Here is a 19274-nt window from a genome sequence, read left to right as displayed (position 1 = left end):
TTTTCGAAAACACAAACATTTTTCTAAATTTGTGGACTATTTTTAAAAATAGGAACAAGTTCAGAAACACATTTTTTTTTAAAACAGATACATTTTCTGAAACTGAAGAACAATTTTGAAAATGGGTACTTTTCGAAAAAAACAAGCATTTTTTTAAAACGGCATTTTTGGAAACCTGAAATTTGTGCAAAATACAAATCTGTCAGAATTTTTTGAAACATTTTGAAAAAAAGAACATTTCTAAAAACAAAATGTAAAACGAAAAAAGAAACAGAAAAGAGAGAGAGAGAAAAAAAATAAACAGAAAAAGGAAAAGAAAAAAAAAGTTTCAACAACCTCCTCCTAGAAGGTTCTTTTTTTTTATACAAACCTATATAAGTTTCCTAAAACCGGAGAAACTAGCTAGGAACCTCCCTAGGCGAGCCGGGGCAGACAATCCCTTGCTCATGGACCCTTGTGTTAAAGCTCGATAACTTGACGCATTATGCGTTATATAGGACTTTCTGGATTGAGCTGCTCGCTCGAGTAGCTGGACCCGCCCACGCGATTTAGGAAGATTAACCGATGCTTTTGCTACCTGGCGCCGAGAGGAGGGAGCTCCTAGTTAACGAAATAACTACTTCCTAAGTCATAAAATAATTGTCTTATATTTAATATTAGATTAGTATAAATTTTATATTAAATTTGTGCCTTCCCAAGAAGCAAATCCGCGTCTCTAACGAAAGAAAAGAAAAACGTTTTTTCCCCTGTCGGAGAGTCGTGACATTCACGGAAGCAAATTTATGTCTCCACAAAAAGCAAATTCATGTCTTTCATAAAAATATTTTTTTTTCATTTTTAAGAGGCACGCTCATGAAAGCAAAACCCATGCCTCCACGAGAAGCAAGTTTGTGTCTATTGTAGAAGGGAAAAACACATGTTTGTTCCTTTTTAGAGAGGCACGACGACGCCTCTCATGGAAACAAATTCGTTCCTCCATGAAACGCAAATTCATGCTTCCCATGGAAGGAGGAAAACAAGTTTTATTTTTATTTTTTAAGAAATACGTCTCTGCTTTTCGTGAAAGCAAATCAATACCTCATAAAAGAAAAAAAAACATTTTCTTTTCTTAAGAGGTACATTTTCTGAAACTGAAGAACAATTTTGAAAATGGGTACTTTTGCTGGACCCGCCCACGCGATTTAGGAAGATTAACCGATGCTTTTGCTACCTGGCGCCGAGAGGAGGGAGCTCCTAGTTAACGAAATAACTACTTCCTAAGTCTTAAAATAATTGTCTTATATTTAATATTATATTAGTATAAATTTTATATTAAATTTGTGCCTTACCAAGAAGCAAATCCGCGTCTCTAACGAAAGAAAAGAAAAACGTTTTTTCCCCTGTCGGAGAGTCGTGCCATTCACGGAAGCAAATTTATGTCTCCACAAAAAGCAAATTCATGTCTTTCATAAAAAATGTTTTTTTTTTCATTTTTGAGAGGCACGCTCATGAAAGCAAAACTCATGCCTCCACGAGAAGCAAGTTTGTGTCTATTGTAGAAGGGAAAAACACATGTTTGTTCCTTTTTAGAGAGGCATGACGACGCCTTTCATGGAAACAAATTTGTTCCTCCATGAAATGTGAATTCGTGCTTCTCATGGAAGGAGGACAAAAACTATATGATACTCCCTACTATGACCAACCTTAACGAAATTACTACTTTCTTAGTCTTAAAATAAGTGTCTTTTATTTAATATTAGATTAGTATAAATTTTAGATTAAATTTGTGCCTTCACAAAAAGCAAATCCGCGTCTCTAATGGAAGAAAAAAAATGTTTTTCCCTTGTTGGAGAGTCGTGTCATTCATATAAACAAATTTATGCCTCCACAAAAAACATGAAGAGGCACGACGGCGCCTCTCGTGGAAACAAATCCATTCCTCCATGAAACGCAAATTCGTGCTTCTCATGGAAGGAGGAAAACAAGTTTTGTTTTTATTTTTTAAGGAATACGTCTGTGCCTTTCGTAAAAGCAAATCAATACCTCGTAAAAGAAAAAAAAACATCTTCTTTTCTTAAGAGGTGCGTTCATGCCTCTCGCGAAAGAAAAAAAACACGCACACCGGGGATTTTGAAAGGGTTCACAAAATTCAAAGAAGGTCACTAATTTGAAAAAAAAATCAATTTTGAATTATTATTTTAAATTCATAATTCCTTACAAGAGTTGTTAATTTTCATAAAAAAAGCCATCAAGTCGGGAAAATAGTTCATGTATTTTTTTAAAAGTTAACGAGATGGAGTTCCCGGCGGCGGTAATGGCGATGGGTTTGGCTTGGTCGTGGAGGTGCTATGGCGGCGGTGAAAACAAACGCTCATGGTTTGCGTGGACACGTCGGACCACAGTTTGTGTCCAGTTTAACAAAACGGACACAAACACACGCGTACGGACAAGATACATCGGCACGTATGTGTGTGTGTGTGTTGGAGTTGCCTCTTACATCCATGCAAAAATATCAAAATGTCGTGCCATGTCATGCCATGCCGCGATCCTCAAAAGGAAAGAAGATATACTCCCGTATTTGCTTCCTCCGTGCGAACGCGATCACAGTCGGCGCGCGTAATCTCCAGCACAAGCCGCAATCCACCCCGGCGCGGCCACGTACCCCCCCTCAGCCGTGCGTCAGCGCCGCCGCTCAGCTATACACTCGCCCAGTCCGATGCCAGCGAATTTGCTTACGTGCGATCACCACGGATATTCTCGTGGCCGTCGGCCCGAGCCAGCCGACCTGCAGGATCCCCGTCAGCTCTCCGGTCGTCCACCTCGTCGCCACCTGTCCCGCCGCGTGCGTGCGTGCGTGCGTGGGAGACATTCCGCTGCGCCGTCTGGTCCGGCTTCCCTGCGGCGCCCGACGACTTCTCCAAGCCTCCATCTCCATCCATCCAAAGCCAAAAGAGAGGAGGAGGAGGTTATTACGTGTGCGGGCACGTGGAATTCCACGAGCGCACCCGTGCGCGTGAAGGCGCGGATTGAGACGTGCGTCCGTTGTGCGTGCGTGCGTGCCGACTCTCCCGGCCGGATGCCCTGTCTCGTCGCTCCCGTTTGCATTGCACCTGGACAACGAGATGACGCCAGGTCTGAGGTCTTCCTGCTCCTCCTCCTACTACTGCAAAGTCACGCTAGAAAGATCGGTGCCCATTTATACAATAGAAAGAAAGAGAGCAAACACAAAATTAATTTCTCTCACTAAGATCCTGCTTGAAACCACAATAGATTATGATAATCTGAATTATATAATCTGATTTATAAAAATAATTTACGTGAACATGTTTGGAGGCCAGATTATATAAACTGCAATCCAGGTTTTACATTGCATAATGACCTTTCTGTCCTTTGTTTTTTTAAAGAGGAGGGTAGCGGTGGCAGGAATGTAATTATCTCCAACTTTACAAGGATAGTGGGTCATTAGTAATCCATAATCTGGTTTTAGTTGGGGTAGAGTAGATTATGAGTTTTTAATAATCTATTCATCTAGTTTTTATAATCTACACCATAATCTGTCCTGTTTGAAGACAGAATAGATTATAAAAACTGGATTATATAATCTGTGTGGTTTCAAACAGCGCCTAATACTTTCTCCGTCTTAAAATAATTGTCTCAACTTTGTACTAGTTGTAGTAGAAAGTTATACTAACCTTGAGACGGTTATTTTGGGACGGAGGGGCGTACTAAATAAACAGTAACCTCTTCACATTTAAAAAAGATTATCGCCCTATTATCCCCCCCCCCTTCGACCCCGTGTTTCAAACTACTCCCTTCGATCCATAATTCTTTTCATGGTTTCGGTTCGACTAAAACAACGACAAAAATTGCGGAACAAAAAGAGCACTCCCTTTGTTACGGTTTAGAATGCACAATTAAATTTACGTGTATTTTTATAATAGATAAAATTTAAAACGTGTGATATTTTTTTCTAATTAATTAATACTAATACTCCAAGCTGCATGCATAGTGTGAATCTGTCTTCACAACTGCATGCATGAAGACGCACGGCTCGTTTACTAGTGAAGAGGTTAACTACACATTAAATTCTTGGCTAATTAAATGCCTTGGTATTAATACGTTGTTAGTTTTAAGTCATCAACAAAAAGAAACTGAGTCAATTATAAATCATTCAGGTTTGAGCGATTTTAGATGTATGTCTTTTAAACGGCGACGGAGCAAGCACTAGAAAATCCATGTTTGTGTTCGTCCTATCTGTATAAAATGTTCCAACATCTATAACATCAGTTTTGTTTCGTTAGGCTCATTATATTAATACTTTCCTACTTTATGTAGATAATGTTGTACATGTTTTTTTTTCAAAAAGATAACGTTGTACGTGTTTATTTTTTACGAAAAGATAATGTTGTACATGTTGACATCTCTTTCTATATACGTGGTCAAATTTATGGATGTTTGACTTTGGACAAACCTACACCTTGAAGTATTCTACTCCCTCCGTGCCAAAATATATGACGTTAAAGGATTTGCTGTGTAAATTTTGTAACACTACCAACATTTTCCACTTTTCAGAAATGCCCTCCCGCCACCGCTCGCTCTCTTGTTCCCCTCGACCGCCTCTGGCTCACTCTCGTTCCCCTCTCACCCACCCCCTGTCGCTCCCTCCAGATCCACGCCGTCGCCGGCCTTCCCTCGCCGTCGTCGTTGTCCTCTCCTCTCAGTCGTCACCGGCCTCTCGTCGCCTTCCTTTCCCCCAACCACCGCGCACCCCGTTTCCTCCCACTGCTCACCCTGGTCAAAAGTTTGATTTTTTAGGCGCCGACGACGAGCTTCTTCCTCAACGGAGTAGATGACGGACAGTGCTAGTGGAGCAAGACTGCTAGCAGGAGGGGCACCTCGTTTCTTCCTCATCTTGAATCGGGGACAAGGAAGCTGGGGCAGATCCGGCGGGCGGCGTGGCTTGCAAGAAGGTTGGTGGGAGGTTGATGGAGAGGCTGCTAGCAGGAGGGTCCAGCGCGCGCTGCTGGTGTTGGGCATGGGTCTGGAGCCGCAGTTCGACTGGCCGTACCTGCCGGCGTCGCTGCGGGACTTCTGGGGCCGGCGCTGGAACCTGTCGATGCCCGTCGTGCTCCGGCCGTGCGTGTACCGCCCCGCGCGCGCGCCTGGCCCGGCCGCCGGGGTACTCGCGGAGTTCGTGGTGTCCGGGCTGGTGCACGAGCTCATGTTCTCCCCCACCGGGGAGGACATGGTGCGGCCGCCCACCGGGGAGGCGACGGCCTTCTTCGCGCTGCACGGCGCGTGCGCTGTGGCGGAGGCGTGGTGGGCGAGGCACAGGGAGAGGCGATCTGCAGCACGGCGCTCGCGAGATGGGAGGGGGATATACTGGGCGGCGAGATGGGAGGGGATCTGTTGGGCGGAGGTGGGCGTTGGAGGTGGGCGGCGCTGGAGGTGGGGGCGATGGAGGTGGGGGGCGATTCAAAATTGTTGTACAGTACGGTTTCTTTTTTTTAGTGTAACGATTCGCCCTGTAATGAATCTGAGGGGTAGACATGTCTTTTAAACGATTTTGAGGGGATGTCTTAAAACTCCCCAGCGTCATATATTTCGGGACGGAGGGAGTAGAACGGAGGAGGGAACACTGAATTTTCTAGTCATGCATTCTCTAGCTAATTTTTGACGAGTCACGTAGAGAAATGCCAAAAATTGATTGACAGGGATCACTCGAAGATAAATACAAAACAATAAAAGGATAACAAGCAGTACTACCCCCTATCAACTAATTTTAGAGCCGTGCAGAGTTATTCGGTAGAGATCACTGAAATATATTCTAATATGAAATACCAAGCCTGCTCCGTTTATGTTTTGCCTTGTGTTTTTATTATGTTTGTTGAGTTGTACCCTCAGCAAAATCAAGTACTTTGCGCAGTGTAAGTTTCGTATATGTGTATGTGTGTTTGTATGAACTTTGTCTGCGGGGTTGCTTTATATATAAAATGGAACGGAAGCCTTATCGGTAATACAAAATAACAAGTAATACTCCCTGTCAATAACTTTTAGAGATGTGCAAAGATTAATTCATAGAAACCACTAAATGATATCTTACTAATAAAAAATAAAAAGGAGAAAAGGCACTGCCTAACAATTAATTTGAGAAACATGCAAGCATTAATTGATAAAGATCACTAGTAGAAGATATTCTAATGCACAATACCAAAATAAAGCTAATACTCTATATGGACTTAAATTTAGACATATGCAATAACTACTTGATAGAGATTGCCAAAAGTGATTACTATTTGATAGAGTATATTCTAATGCAAAATACTAAAAGAGCAAAGGTACTCCCCATCAGTTAATTTCAGAGACATGCAAAAATAGATTGGTAAGTAAACATAATAATAATAATAATATATTTATGTTTGATAGAGTATATTGCCATCTCTAGATAACATGAAGCCTTTTTTACAAAACAAATTGCATGTTCTATGCCCTTCCTAACCATATTCTATGCCCTTGCACACGTCCTTCCTAACGAAATTTTTTAGCTAGCTGATAATATATGTGCTACTCAAAGCCAAACCTTTAATATAAATAAAAAATGGTTTTCTCAAAAATTTTTTGAAATAAAGAGGTTACAAAAATTAAGTAGACACGAAGTCACAAACCAGTACTCCCTCCGTAAACAAATATACTACGTTTTCGCAGTTTAAATTGAACTGCAAAAACGCCTTTATAGAAGGAATAGAAAATAAATGGAACTGTCATGCATGATCCATTTCGCTGTCCGACTTAACCTTGGCTAGCTGCAGATATGCAAGGGGCACACAGGGCGAAAGGCCGGGGGCATTGGTGCTGACTAGATCCTCCGCCCAAGTTGCATCCTGGATATGCCTCTCACGCTTACGATCGCGACTAAGCTTTGGTGAAAGATTGCTTTATGGGAAGCAACTGCCCGAATTGTGTGTGATCAACCCCAATCTTCAACGTGTCGTCAGATATGGAAGTGCGTAGTACGATGTATCCTCAGCCCTGTAAGCAAAAGCAACGATTTTAGACATCTACACCCAGACCTCTCAAATGACTCCTCGTACGTCTGCGGACACGTCTAATCAGTGACCGAACAGGAAATAGAAAGAAAGAAAAAATTTGATCCAATCAGACCCCTCGTATCAATTCTATATATCCGGTTGTCCGTAAACTTTCATACCCATCTCAAATATGAGGAGGATATGAGGGCTCGCGGACGCGACCGGTCAGTTCGCCATATAAGACACGATCCCACCCCGGATCATCTTTTTATTATTATTAAAAAAAAATTCTCTTTCTTTTTCTCTATCAAGTGACCGGATATATGAGTAAAAAAATATGAAGTATGACTACGTCGACGGATAATCAGGAGACACGTTTAATCACTGACGGGACGCGTCTGCTTATTATATTTGCAATGTTCGGACGTAGATGCTTGGGAGTAATCAACCACACCACGTGTAACAGATATGGAAAGTGTACGATGTATGCTCAGCTGTGTAAGCAAAAGCAACAGTTTTTGAGTGCATGCACACACACACACACACGGCAAGCAATCGCCGGAGCGGCGCGGACCGGCGGCAGCGGCAGTTCACGGCGCCATTAAAACCAATCTCCGAACGCCGCACGCCACGGCAGTGCGCCGTATCATCGGCGATCAAGAAAGAAAATGGGTAGTATCTGGTGATTAATCTCCTGCCGTCTTAAACCCCGGGGAAAGTTCCAAGACTCACGCGCCTTCCCTTTCCCTCCTCGGAGCGAGCGAAGCTCCGCGAAAGCATCCAAAACGCAACCGACGACGCGCGTCCCGTCGGCATGCGCCGGCCGCGCCGCCCCGCCGGCGGGCTCCGGCCGCTGCTGCCGCTGCTGCTCGTCCTGCCCGTCGCCGCGCTGGTATACGTCGCGGCGTTCAGCGCCCGCTTCCCCGGCCGCCCCCTCGGCCCCACCACCGTCGCCGTCGCCCTCGAGGCCACCGGCGCCGACGTAAGCCCGCGGCCGCGGCTCCCCGCCCCGGCGTCCCCGCGCCTCGGGCGCCGGCGCCTCGACGTCTCCCGGATCGACGTGCGCGCGCTCGACGCCGCCCCGCCGCTCCACGCCGCGGCCGCCCGCGCGTTCCGCGACGGCGCGCCCCTCCTCCGCGACGCCCTCTCCGGCGCCGGCGCCGGCTCCGCCGCGACGCCCTCCCCGTCCCCCGCGCCGCCGCGGTGCCCGCCCTCCGTCGCGCGGTCGGGGGGCACGCTCCGGAGCGCGGGCGGCGCGCTCGCGCTGCCCTGCGGGCTGGCGCTCGGGTCCCACGTGACGGTGGTGGGCGCCCCGCGGCGGGTGTCCGGCGGCGGCCTGGCGCAGTTCGCGGTGGAGCTGCGGGGCGCGGGGGACGGGGACGCCGCCGCCACCATCCTCCACCTCAACCCGCGCCTCCGGGGCGACTGGAGCGGCCGCCCCGTCGTCGAGCTCAACACCCGCTTCCGCGGCCAGTGGGGCCCCGCCCTCCGCTGCGAGGGCTGGCGCCGCTCCGACGACGACACCGGTGCGTCACCTCCTCTGCATATGCTCACACTCAATTTCGGTTCACCTTCAAACTTCACCTCCTGACTGCATTCCACGGTGACACACATCAAAATTTCCGTCAGCAGTAGCACACACGCACAGCAGGATCAGTGCAGTCGTCAGTACCAATTTTGGTCCGCCTTCAAATTTCACTTCGTGATTGCTTCAAATTTCACTTCGTGATTGCATTCAACGGTGACACATATCAACATTTTGCACGGCAGGGTCACCGCAGTCGTTGGTACTAATTACCAACCAATCTATGGGGAGTTGTTCTAACTTCTAACGCTCTAGGCTATATGCATGTTACTGCCACCACTAGTGCTGCACTGCATATGTGCTGGTAAATGGCAATTAACCAAGTGGCATGTACATATGATTTGCATTCACTGTCATGTTTCGTGGTTGGTTGCTCAATCTCATTGGGGCTCCATCGCAGTACCACGTTTGGTGAAACGGCTCCGGCTTCCTTTTGGAAAATTTCAATGATTCGTAGCATTTGTCCTGTGCGGTGCAAAAGCACCCTGTTCTCGGAAAGTGTAGCATCCTCACTCAGCATGTTTGATAACTGTACTGCCTTCGCTATCCATGGCCCATTTCGACATCTCCAAAGTTAATGACAACAGGGGAGAGATATGAATGTATTCGAGGCTTTGAAGAGTGATGTAGGGGATTTTTGCTGGATGTTTTCCCAGCAGTGAAACAAGGTCCTTTGATTGATTCATGCACGGATATTAGACTGACCATTCGTTCGCATATTTTGGCATGTTGAATGTGCCCAAGAACGTGCAAGGCGTAACAGTTTACGGCAAACCTATTTGAAAGAGAATACCTAGGAGGAGTCAAGTAATTTTATTTAAAGATACACGAGGAAATTGAACCTAGGTGGTGGAATTGTACATGCACTTCCCCCACTGAGTCAGGTTCAGCAGACCTATTTTGGCCCTTGTTGACACGTCTTCTTATCTTCCAATAATCCCATGTTTTGATAAAATTTAGAATTGCCTCCTTGCCTCATTTGTGTTGAGGACCCATGCAAACATTTACGCCCTCATTTCTTGGTTACTACTGCATATTATGGAAAATAAACTTGATCTTGCGACATTGACACATTTAGTATAGATCATCCTTGGATTTGGATAGTTTCTTTGTTTTTCTAATGGCAGTCTTCATGCTCTCATTTCCCACTGTAAGATACCGGCTAAATGCTTATATTTCTCCACCCTGTGAATAGATAGGAGGACTTCAAGATGCTCGACTTTGAACTCTGAAGTTCTGAACTATTGCAGATGCTCAATTTTCAACCTTGAACTTCAAGACCTGCTATTTTTAACCTGAACTTGCCAAGCTTTACATAATTCCCAACATCCTATTTCAGATAGTTTTGAGCTGACTGGGATGGCAGGTGGCTGACAACTGCATTTATCATCCATACAAAACCTAAGTAGATTGATAGTCAGCAGTGGATGTTGTACCACTACTAGATTGTCCATACCCTGTCATTACTCCTACTGACAAAGTTTCATGGAAAATTTCATCCATTTTCTACTTCGACTTTCGTAATGAAAATAGGACCAGAGGACAATAACATGTGCAGTACTGCTGCCCGACCTCTCCTTATATAGTTCGAATATATCTGGTATTTACATGGTTCCCATGGATATCTATTTGATGATCTGATGATCATCGCGAGATTTTCTTATATTGCTTTCCTGTGGCGCAGTTGATGGATTGGTAACATGTGAGCAATGGACCTGGAACACTGGTGGCACACTTGAGGAGTTGAAGAGTATGTTGCTGCGTAACCGTGTTGCTGGACAGAGCAACAGTGGTTTGATAGATTGGCCTTATCCTTTTGTGGAGGGTGAATTGTTTGCTCTAACAATAAGCTCCGGTTTGGAAGGTTATCATGTTCAAGTTGATGGGAGGCATGTCGCGTCTTTTCCTTATCGTGTTGTAAGTAATGTTTCCTTCTGCAATTGTCCTAAGATGAGTTCTTCTACACTTCCTAGCTGGAAACATGCACATCTTTGCTGTGGTTTGGATGTAGATTAGCATCTCAACTAATTTAATATATGTTTTTTTTTCTTTAATAAGAATATCATCTCCTTCCCACTGTGATTTTCGTAAGGTTTACTTATGCGGCGATGCATTACATTCGTTTTTTCAAGGGCTTTGATCTCGAGGATGTCGCTACGGTGCAAGCAAATGGTGATATTGAGGTTGAATCAATGTTTGCTGGTACATTACCCGCGGTCCATCATAACATTATCGAAAGAAATCTGGAGTTGCTGGCCGAACTGAAAGCCCCTCCACCTGAAGAACCTGTGGAGCTGTTCATAGGCATTCTTTCAGCAGGAAGCCACTTCACCGAGCGCATGGCTGTGAGGAGATCATGGATGTCTGCAGTACGAAATTCATCCAGTACCATGGCTCGCTTTTTCGTCGCCTTGGTAATTTATTGTCTCGCCATTTAGTTCCTGCTGTTTTCTGTCCCTTACTCTCATGAAGAGATATATAACCGAACCATGTTTCAGGGCAGAATGGAAGAAGGGAAGTTAATGAAGATTTGAAGAAAGAGGCTGATTTCTTCGGGGACATTATCATTGTGCCTTTTGTGGATAGCTACGACCTGGTTGTTCTGAAGACTGTTGCCATCTGCGAGTATGCGGTATGTAGCATAGGGGTGGACGTAATATAGCCGCATTGTATTTAAAGTGTCTTTCAGACAGTTCTTATGCAACGTCGCCTCTGAATGTTCTTTTTATTTTTGTTCACTTTGTCCTTGGAAGGCTCGTGTTGTTTCGGCGAAGTACGTCATGAAGTGTGATGATGACACGTTCGTTAGACTTGATTCAGTTATGGCTGAAATCAAGAAAATCCCAGATGATAAAAGCTTCTATATGGGGAACATGAACTACTACCACAGACCACTCCGAGAAGGAAAATGGGCTGTCTCATATGAGGTGAAGTGAACTACTGCATTTCCCCCCTCTGTTTCTGCAAATGCCGTCGGCAAATGTTATCTTGAAATTACACAGATTGACGACTTGCATCTCTTTTACTCAAGTGATCAAAAGTAATTAAATGATCCCGTCCCATGTCAACATCCATAACAGTGAACAGCATCTCTCAGAAAGACAAACCACTACATAGGAGCTGCATTAAATTTCATCAGAAAGAAGATACCATACCAGTGTTGTGCAAACTTTTTGCAATTTCAGACGTTTACTGCTTTCATGAACAGCCTGTTGTGTCATCACCCATATTACAGTTCCTTGCAAACAAGACAGCGTGTTCATATTTGATGTCCAAAATAGTAGTACATGAGAACCACATGAACGAACGATTGGTATGTGCTGTCCACATGAACATGTTAATTGTCTCATGTAATCATGCCGGCTAACCACATGTATCATTAGTGCACCATTATTGGGTTTGTCCTGCGCTGCCGTTGCTGACCTCTTTGGCAACGCTTGCTGCTTTTTGTCGACCGAGTCAATTGCAAATGCTTACTGCTTCCATGAACGGCCTTTTGTGTTACCAGTTCCATTACAGTTCGTGGACTTGGCAAAACTGACAGTATGTTCATGTTCTTGATGTGCCAAATAACTGTGCATGCGATGTGCTGCCCACATGAATATGTTATTGTCTCATGTAATCATGCTGGCTAACTACATTTGTCGTTAGTGCAAATCATTGGTGCGCCATTATTGACTTCGTCCTGTGCTGCCGTGCTGACCTCTTTTGTTAACATTCTCCGCTCAAATTCCAGGAGTGGCCCAGGGATACGTACCCGACTTACGCCGACGGCGCCGGCTACATTGTTTCTTCGGACATCGCGGGCTTCGTCGCGTCGGAGATGGAGCAGGGCAGGCTGAATGTAAGCTCCACTGTCTGCACCCAACATCTTTCATTTCATCCTTTGTGATCATTCCATATCAAGTGGCATTGGGAATTGGGATCCACATGTAGTGCCTGCATTTCACATTCCACACAAGCACTCCAGAGCCAGGCACCATCTGGCCTGGTTCAAAGCTCAAAGTCTGGTGAATTATGCCGATTCTGATCGGGAATCGGGAAATCGGCACGAGCCCAATCATGCGTGGGCTGAAAAGATGGCCCATGCCATGGCCATGCCACACCAGAAAAGCCAAAAGTCGTATCCCTACCAATGAATCAAATCATCAATACATCCATGATTCATCAGCACCTCGTATTCCTGTGTGCACGGGTGGCTTAACGAATGATTGCCTTCTGGTGTTGGCCATGTCAGCTGTTCAAGATGGAGGACGTGAGCGTGGGCATGTGGGTGAGGCAGTTCAACGCCGGCGGCGGCGCGGGGAAGGCCCGCGCCGTGGAGTACGTCCACGGCGCGCGGTTCTGCCAGGCGGGCTGCGCCGACGACTACCTCACGGCGCACTACCAGTCGCCGGGGCAGATGCTGTGCCTCTGGGAGAAGCTACGGCAGGGCCAGCCGAAATGCTGCAACGCCAGATGACATGACACACAGCACACAGAGTTGTTACTGGATGAACCAAGCAAAGCTCTTACTACTACCGTCGGACGATCCAAGCTCGTTTTTCAGGGGAGGTTGGGTGTGAGTTGAGCAGCAGCAGCATTAGCCCTTGGTGGAACCTGACAAGCTAAGTTAATTTATTACTTGCTTGCACCACCTCACATGTAAGCCAAGTAGTGGTACGTACAAACATTAGCTACTCCGTCAGGTCAGATCGAAAGGTAACAACATACATACAGTATTATATACTCCTTACCAGATCATTATACATGTTATTATTAGTATTTATATGAATAAACTAACCGGCTCTCCATGCTATCATCATGGACGATTGCACGTGATGGATGTCTTTGTTTTCTCCTCCATGTCCCTTTCCCGGTGGCTCTGAGTCCACAAGTAGCAGTGATGTTGTTTTGGCGCCAAGCCCGTAGTAAATAAGCTCGAGGAAAGAATGTCTGTGGAATTTAACTAGGAATGCAGCCATGATCGGCGTAGGGTTGTGGGGGCAGCGGCAAGATGCGCCGTAGTGGTGGCGGTGGCAGGAGGGAATAGCACGCGGGCGCCGATTGCTGTTTGCTTTGCCTGCCGCTGCCGATGCTGTGCTGGTTGACCCTACTAACATGCGGCTCCTGTCTGCTGCGCTAGGCGTTTTGTCTGCGCCTCTGCTGCAACTGTATTTACTTAGTACCACTGTTACTGTAATGAATCACTTTTCTCTGCTGCTGCTGCTGCTCCTTCAGGTAACCAATGATAGTCACATAGATAATCAAAGCCACATCGAACATGGCCATTATGTTCGTCCTCACGCCCGCGTTTGCTTTTTGGTATTATTTTCGAAAAGATGATTGTCCGCCCTCACCTCTGCGTCTTTTTATTACTACTCTCTTCGTCTCAAGATGACTATTTCAAGCTTAATACAGCTTTATACTAGAATTAATATAAAGTTAAGACAATTATTTTGAGACAGAGGGGGTATAATTTTTGAAAAGATCTAGGACTATAACAAATTATAAAGGTAAACTAGAAGTAGGAGTCCTTCAAATCATGAAAGAAACTACATCAAGATCTCTGGACCATCGAACGGCCACCACCGTAGCCGCCAAAGCAAGCCATTGACGCAGCGATGTCACCGCGATCATACTAGAGCCGGCATGACCTTGTCGATGATGACGACCGGAAGAGGTTACGTGCATGTATCCCTAAAAACCAACCCTGGAGCCGTAGTCATCGTTGTTGACACCTTGACTCGGTTTAGAAAATCCGGCGCCAAATCTCACCGTCACGCGCCCGATTGCTTCTACTTACCCTCGCCCGCCCATCAATCAACCATCGTCGTCGATCCGAAATTCCAGCCGGCATCGTCCCCTCCTTCTTCACCCTGTTCAATTCACCATGCTTGCATTGCATGCATGCATGCATGCATGAATGGCCAAAAAGCCAGCGGAGTTCTGATCCTCTCATCATGTTTGCGTGGACCTGGAGAGCCGGTCTACTCTGATCATGGTTGGGTGTTTGCACCACTACGTAGAACGGTAATGGACAAGAGGGACGCGCCACCAACCTGTCCATGGACGTGGGTGTCCATATACATATACTACCAGAATGCAGGATTTCAGTGGGATTTTGGCACGTAGTAGCACAATGATGTAGACCGGATCTGGCGATCCCGTACTCGCACATGCTCTTTGCAGCGTTCACTTTTTTTTTCCGGGTGCAATGCAATACAGACTAGAAACACAAACAGGAGATTCGTTAAAGTGAAAGGTCATGTACTCCCTCCGTCCGGAAATACTTGTCCTAAAAATGAATATATTTGATGTATCTATAACTAAAATAAGTCTAGAGATTCGTCCACTCATAGCACAAGTATTTTCGAATGGAGGGAGCACAATACAGTACGTACAAGCAAAATATCCGTACGTTCTCCATCTGGGTTTGTTTACTAGTAGCTTGCTCTCTCCAATGGCCATCAAGGTGAAACACTAAATCAAGGTTTTGGGTTGGCTGTTGTACGGGCCTGCTTGGATTGTGACTATATTTGTCACATATTCTCACGCTATTTTATCACATTTGCCTTATTTGAAATGCTTAAATAGTACCGTATTTTAGCTTGTCTTAGGGAATTTTAACAGTCTTTGTATCAATGACAAGTTGAGATTAGTGCTAATAAAAATAACAAGAAGTTATCTTACTTGTGGCAAGAACCAAACACACACCCAACTTGATCAAACTTGCCTAAGTTAAGGTACGACAAAGTGCGGCAAATTGTGTCTTGGAACCAAACAACCTCTTTCTTGATAGGTTGAACACCCCATCAAATCTTCACCACAAGAACATCATTACGGATCAAAGCTGCCCAAGATGCTCATACTCCTTTGATGACAGACATCATCAAAAAGGTTCACATCCCTTGATAGGTTCACTTGTCATACCGCGAGAAGAGTTTGACGGGTTGCTGCCAATATGCCAAAGTTTCACCAGATCAACTAACTTTGCACGTCAACAATATATGCATTCCCATCTACCTTTCACCATCCACGAATTCATCCTCTTGACTGTGTTCTTGAAAATACGAGGCGTGTGTATACCAAATGGTTTTAACGGAGTCTGTCTATCACACTGGGACACCATTCACTCCATCATTGGGGAGGTTACAATTTGGTCTCATTGGCTCAAAACGCCTACGCTAGGGGATCATGCCAATTGTGGTACTACTGTTTAATACAGATTAGTAGCAGAAACAGAATATTCATTAAAGTGAGATGTCATGTACTACTGTTTAGTTTTCTTCAACTATAAGTATTTAGATACAGAGTGAGTACAAACAAAATGTCACATATCTTTTTCTAAGGTATTACCAAAGTGCTTTTGTAGGTCATGCAGTGACTACTCCGAGTGCAAGGAAAGTAAGTAAAGAGGTCGGGTAGGTCAAGAGCATGAGAATAGGCTAAAAACGAAAAGGAAAAGCAACAAGTGACTCTTGCGGCGTGACAAATCAACTATTAGGAATCGCAATGAGCTGATGACCGACCACCTAAAGACCATCGAGCATGCCATCTGGTTGGCCCTTGTCTCGCCGCCTACACAACGGATGACACGACCGCGAGAAAAATGCCAAATAAATAAATTTGATCACAGAGTTAGAAGCACTCCGCGGTGCCCCGGGCCGACCGCAAAGAGGCAAGGGCCTGCCACAATTCGTTCCCCTTGAAATATGCTTTCGCGCAATATACAAAAAATGACCTCATATTAAAATAAAATAAAATAATTAATTATATACAAAAAATAGAATCATTGAAAACAAATCATATACAACTCTAACAATATAAATTTTATGACACGCAACTTATATTTTGCTAGCCAAATATACGGTCAAAATTCAACACAAAATACGATAAAAACCAACAAATCATAATACATCGAGCAATAATTATTGTGCCACACATATCTTTTCTCCGTAGGTATTACTAAAGTGCTTTCATAGGTCATATGCCCTGAGTACTTCGAGTGCAAGGAAAGTATGTAAGAGGTGTGCTAGGTCAAGAACATGAGAAAAGGATAAAAGCCAAAAGGAAAAGCGATAGATAACTCTTGGGAGGCGAGGAATCAACTGTTAGGAGCCGCAACAAGCGGATGACCGACCACCTAAAAACCATCGAGCATGCCATCTGCTCAGCCCCTGTCCTGCCGCCTACACAACGGATGACACCATGGCAATAAAAGTGCAAAAAAAAAAAAACACACAGTTAGAAGCACGCCACGGTGTTTCGGGTCGCCGACCGCAAAAGAGGGAAGGGCCTGCCGCAATTCGCTCCCTTGAAATATGCTTTCATGGAATATAAAAATGGCCTCATATTAGACTAGAATAAATAAATAAATTATATACAAAAACTAGAATAACTGAAAACAAATCATATACGATTCCAACAATATAAATTTTATGACATGCAACTTAGATTTCGCTAGCCAAATATACGGTCAAAATTTGACACAAAATATGATAAAAACTAACAAATCATAATACGTCGAGCAATAATTATTCTGCCACGTATATATTTTCTCCGTATATATTATCAAAGTGCTTTCTTAGGTCATGCCCTGAGTACTCCGAGTGCGAGGAAAGTATGTAAGAGGTGTGCTAGGTCAAGAACATGAGAAAAGGTTAAAAGCCAAAAGGAAAAGTGATAAATAACTCTTGGGAGGCGAGGAATCAACTGTTAGGAGCCACAACGAGCTGATGGCCGACAACCTAAAGACCATGGAGCATGCCATCTAGTCGGCCCATACCCCGCCGCCTACACAAGGATGAAACCATTGCAATAAAAAGTGCAAAAAAAAATCTGAACACAGAGTTAGAAGCATTCTGCGGTGTTTCGGGCGGCCGACCGCAAAGAGGGAAGGGCCTGCTGCAATTCGCTCCCCTTGAAATATGCTTTCGCGCAATATATAAAAAATTGGCCTCATATTAAACTAGAATAAATAAATAAATTATATACAAAAATAGAATCAATGAAAACAAATCATATATGAATCCAACAATATAAATTTTATGACATGCAATTTATATTTTACTAGCCAAATATACGGTCAAAATTTGACACAAAATACAAATAAAAAACAACAAATCATAATACATCGAGCAATAATTACTATGCCATGCATATCTTCTTTTTTCAGGTATTACCAAAGTGCTTCCATGGGTCATGCCCTGAGTACTCCAAATGGAAGGAAAGTATGTAAGATGTGTGCTAGGTCAAGAACATGAGAAAAGGCTAAAAGCCAAAAGGAAAAGCGATAAATGACCCTTGGGAGGCGAGGAATCAATTGTTAGAGCCGCAACGAGCTGATGACCAGTCACCTAAAGACCATCGAGCATGCCATCTAGTCGGCCCTATCCCACCGCCTACACAATGGATGATGCCATTGCAAAAAAATGCAAAAAAAAAAAACTGGACATAGAGTTAGAAGCACGCCGCGGTGTTTTGGGCCGCCTACTTTAAAGAGGGAATGGCCTTCCGCAATTCGCTCCCCTTGAAATATGCTTCCCCACAATATACAAAAAAAATTGGCCTCATATTAAACTAGAATAAATAAATAAATAAATAAATTATATACAAAAAATAGAATCATTGAAAAAAATCATATACGAATCCAATAATATAAATTTTATGACATGCAACTTATATTTTGCTAGTCAAATATACGGTCAAAATTTGACACATAATACGATAAAAACCTACAAATCATAGTACATTGAGCAATAATTACTGTCCCACGCATATCTTTTTTCCAGTTATTACCAAAATGCTTCCATGGGGTCATGCCCTGAGTATTCGGAGTGCAAGGAAACTAGGAAAGTATGTAGGACGTGTGGTAGGTTAAGAACATGAGAAAAGGCTAAAAGCCAAAAGGAAAAGCGATAAATGACTTTTGGGAGGCGAGGAATCAATTGTTAGGAGCCGCAACGAACTGATGACCGACCACCTAAAGACCATCGAGCATGCCATCTAGTTCACCCCTATCCTGCCGCCTACACAATGGATGATGCCATCGCAATAAAAATGCAATAATAATAATAATTTGGACATAGAGTTAGAAGCACGTCGCAGTTTTTCGGGCCACCTACCACAAAGAGGGAATGGCCTTCCGCAATTCGCTGCCCTTGAAATATGCTTCCGCACAATATACAAAAAAATGGCCTCATATTAAACTAGAATAAATAAACAAATTATATACAAAAAAATAGAATCATTAAAAAAATCATATACGAATCCAACAATATAAATTTTATGACATGCAACTTATACTTTGCTAGCCAAAAATACCATCAAAATTTGACACAAGATACGATAAAAACCAACAAATCATAATACATCGAGCAATAATTATTGTGCCGTGCATGTCTTTTTTCCAGGTATATTACCAAAGTGCTTTCATAGGTCATGGCCTCGGTACTCCGAGTGCAAGGAAAAAATATGTAAGAGGCGTGCCAGGTCAAGAACATGAGAAAAGGCTAAAAGCCAAAGGGAGACGCTACGCGTCCACCGGCGGATACGTAAGAAATATCCACCACCGTTATAGCCGTCCGATATAAGCGATGTCGTCAGTCCGATCCGATATCTTCCGACCAAATAGAACCTGAAACTGCTGCTCAGTTTCAGAAACTAATAGGATGTTGCGGTTCCGACAAACTGTGAGCCCC

At 44.2% G+C, this 19274-nt stretch overlaps 1 protein-coding gene across 1 annotated transcript; it reads left to right on the top strand.

Annotated features, from left to right (window-relative positions):
- Window positions 1-7493: 7493 nt before the first annotated feature.
- Window positions 7494-13413, top strand: LOC123447234 (hydroxyproline O-galactosyltransferase GALT6-like). The gene is made up of 7 exons (XM_045123820.1): window positions 7494-8533; window positions 10277-10509; window positions 10725-11006; window positions 11096-11224; window positions 11346-11519; window positions 12329-12436; window positions 12830-13413. The coding sequence occupies exons 1-7, from the start codon at window positions 7822-7824 to the stop codon at window positions 13052-13054; spliced, it is 1863 nt and encodes a 620-aa protein (XP_044979755.1). The 5' UTR covers window positions 7494-7821; the 3' UTR covers window positions 13055-13413.
- Window positions 13414-19274: the final 5861 nt, after the last annotated feature.

This window comes from Hordeum vulgare, chromosome 4H (genome assembly GCF_904849725.1).
Source record: "Hordeum vulgare subsp. vulgare chromosome 4H, MorexV3_pseudomolecules_assembly, whole genome shotgun sequence".
Classification (NCBI taxonomy): Eukaryota; Viridiplantae; Streptophyta; class Magnoliopsida; order Poales; family Poaceae; genus Hordeum; species Hordeum vulgare.
Note: the sequence above shows the minus strand (reverse complement) of the source record. Positions and strands in the feature narration are given on the sequence as shown.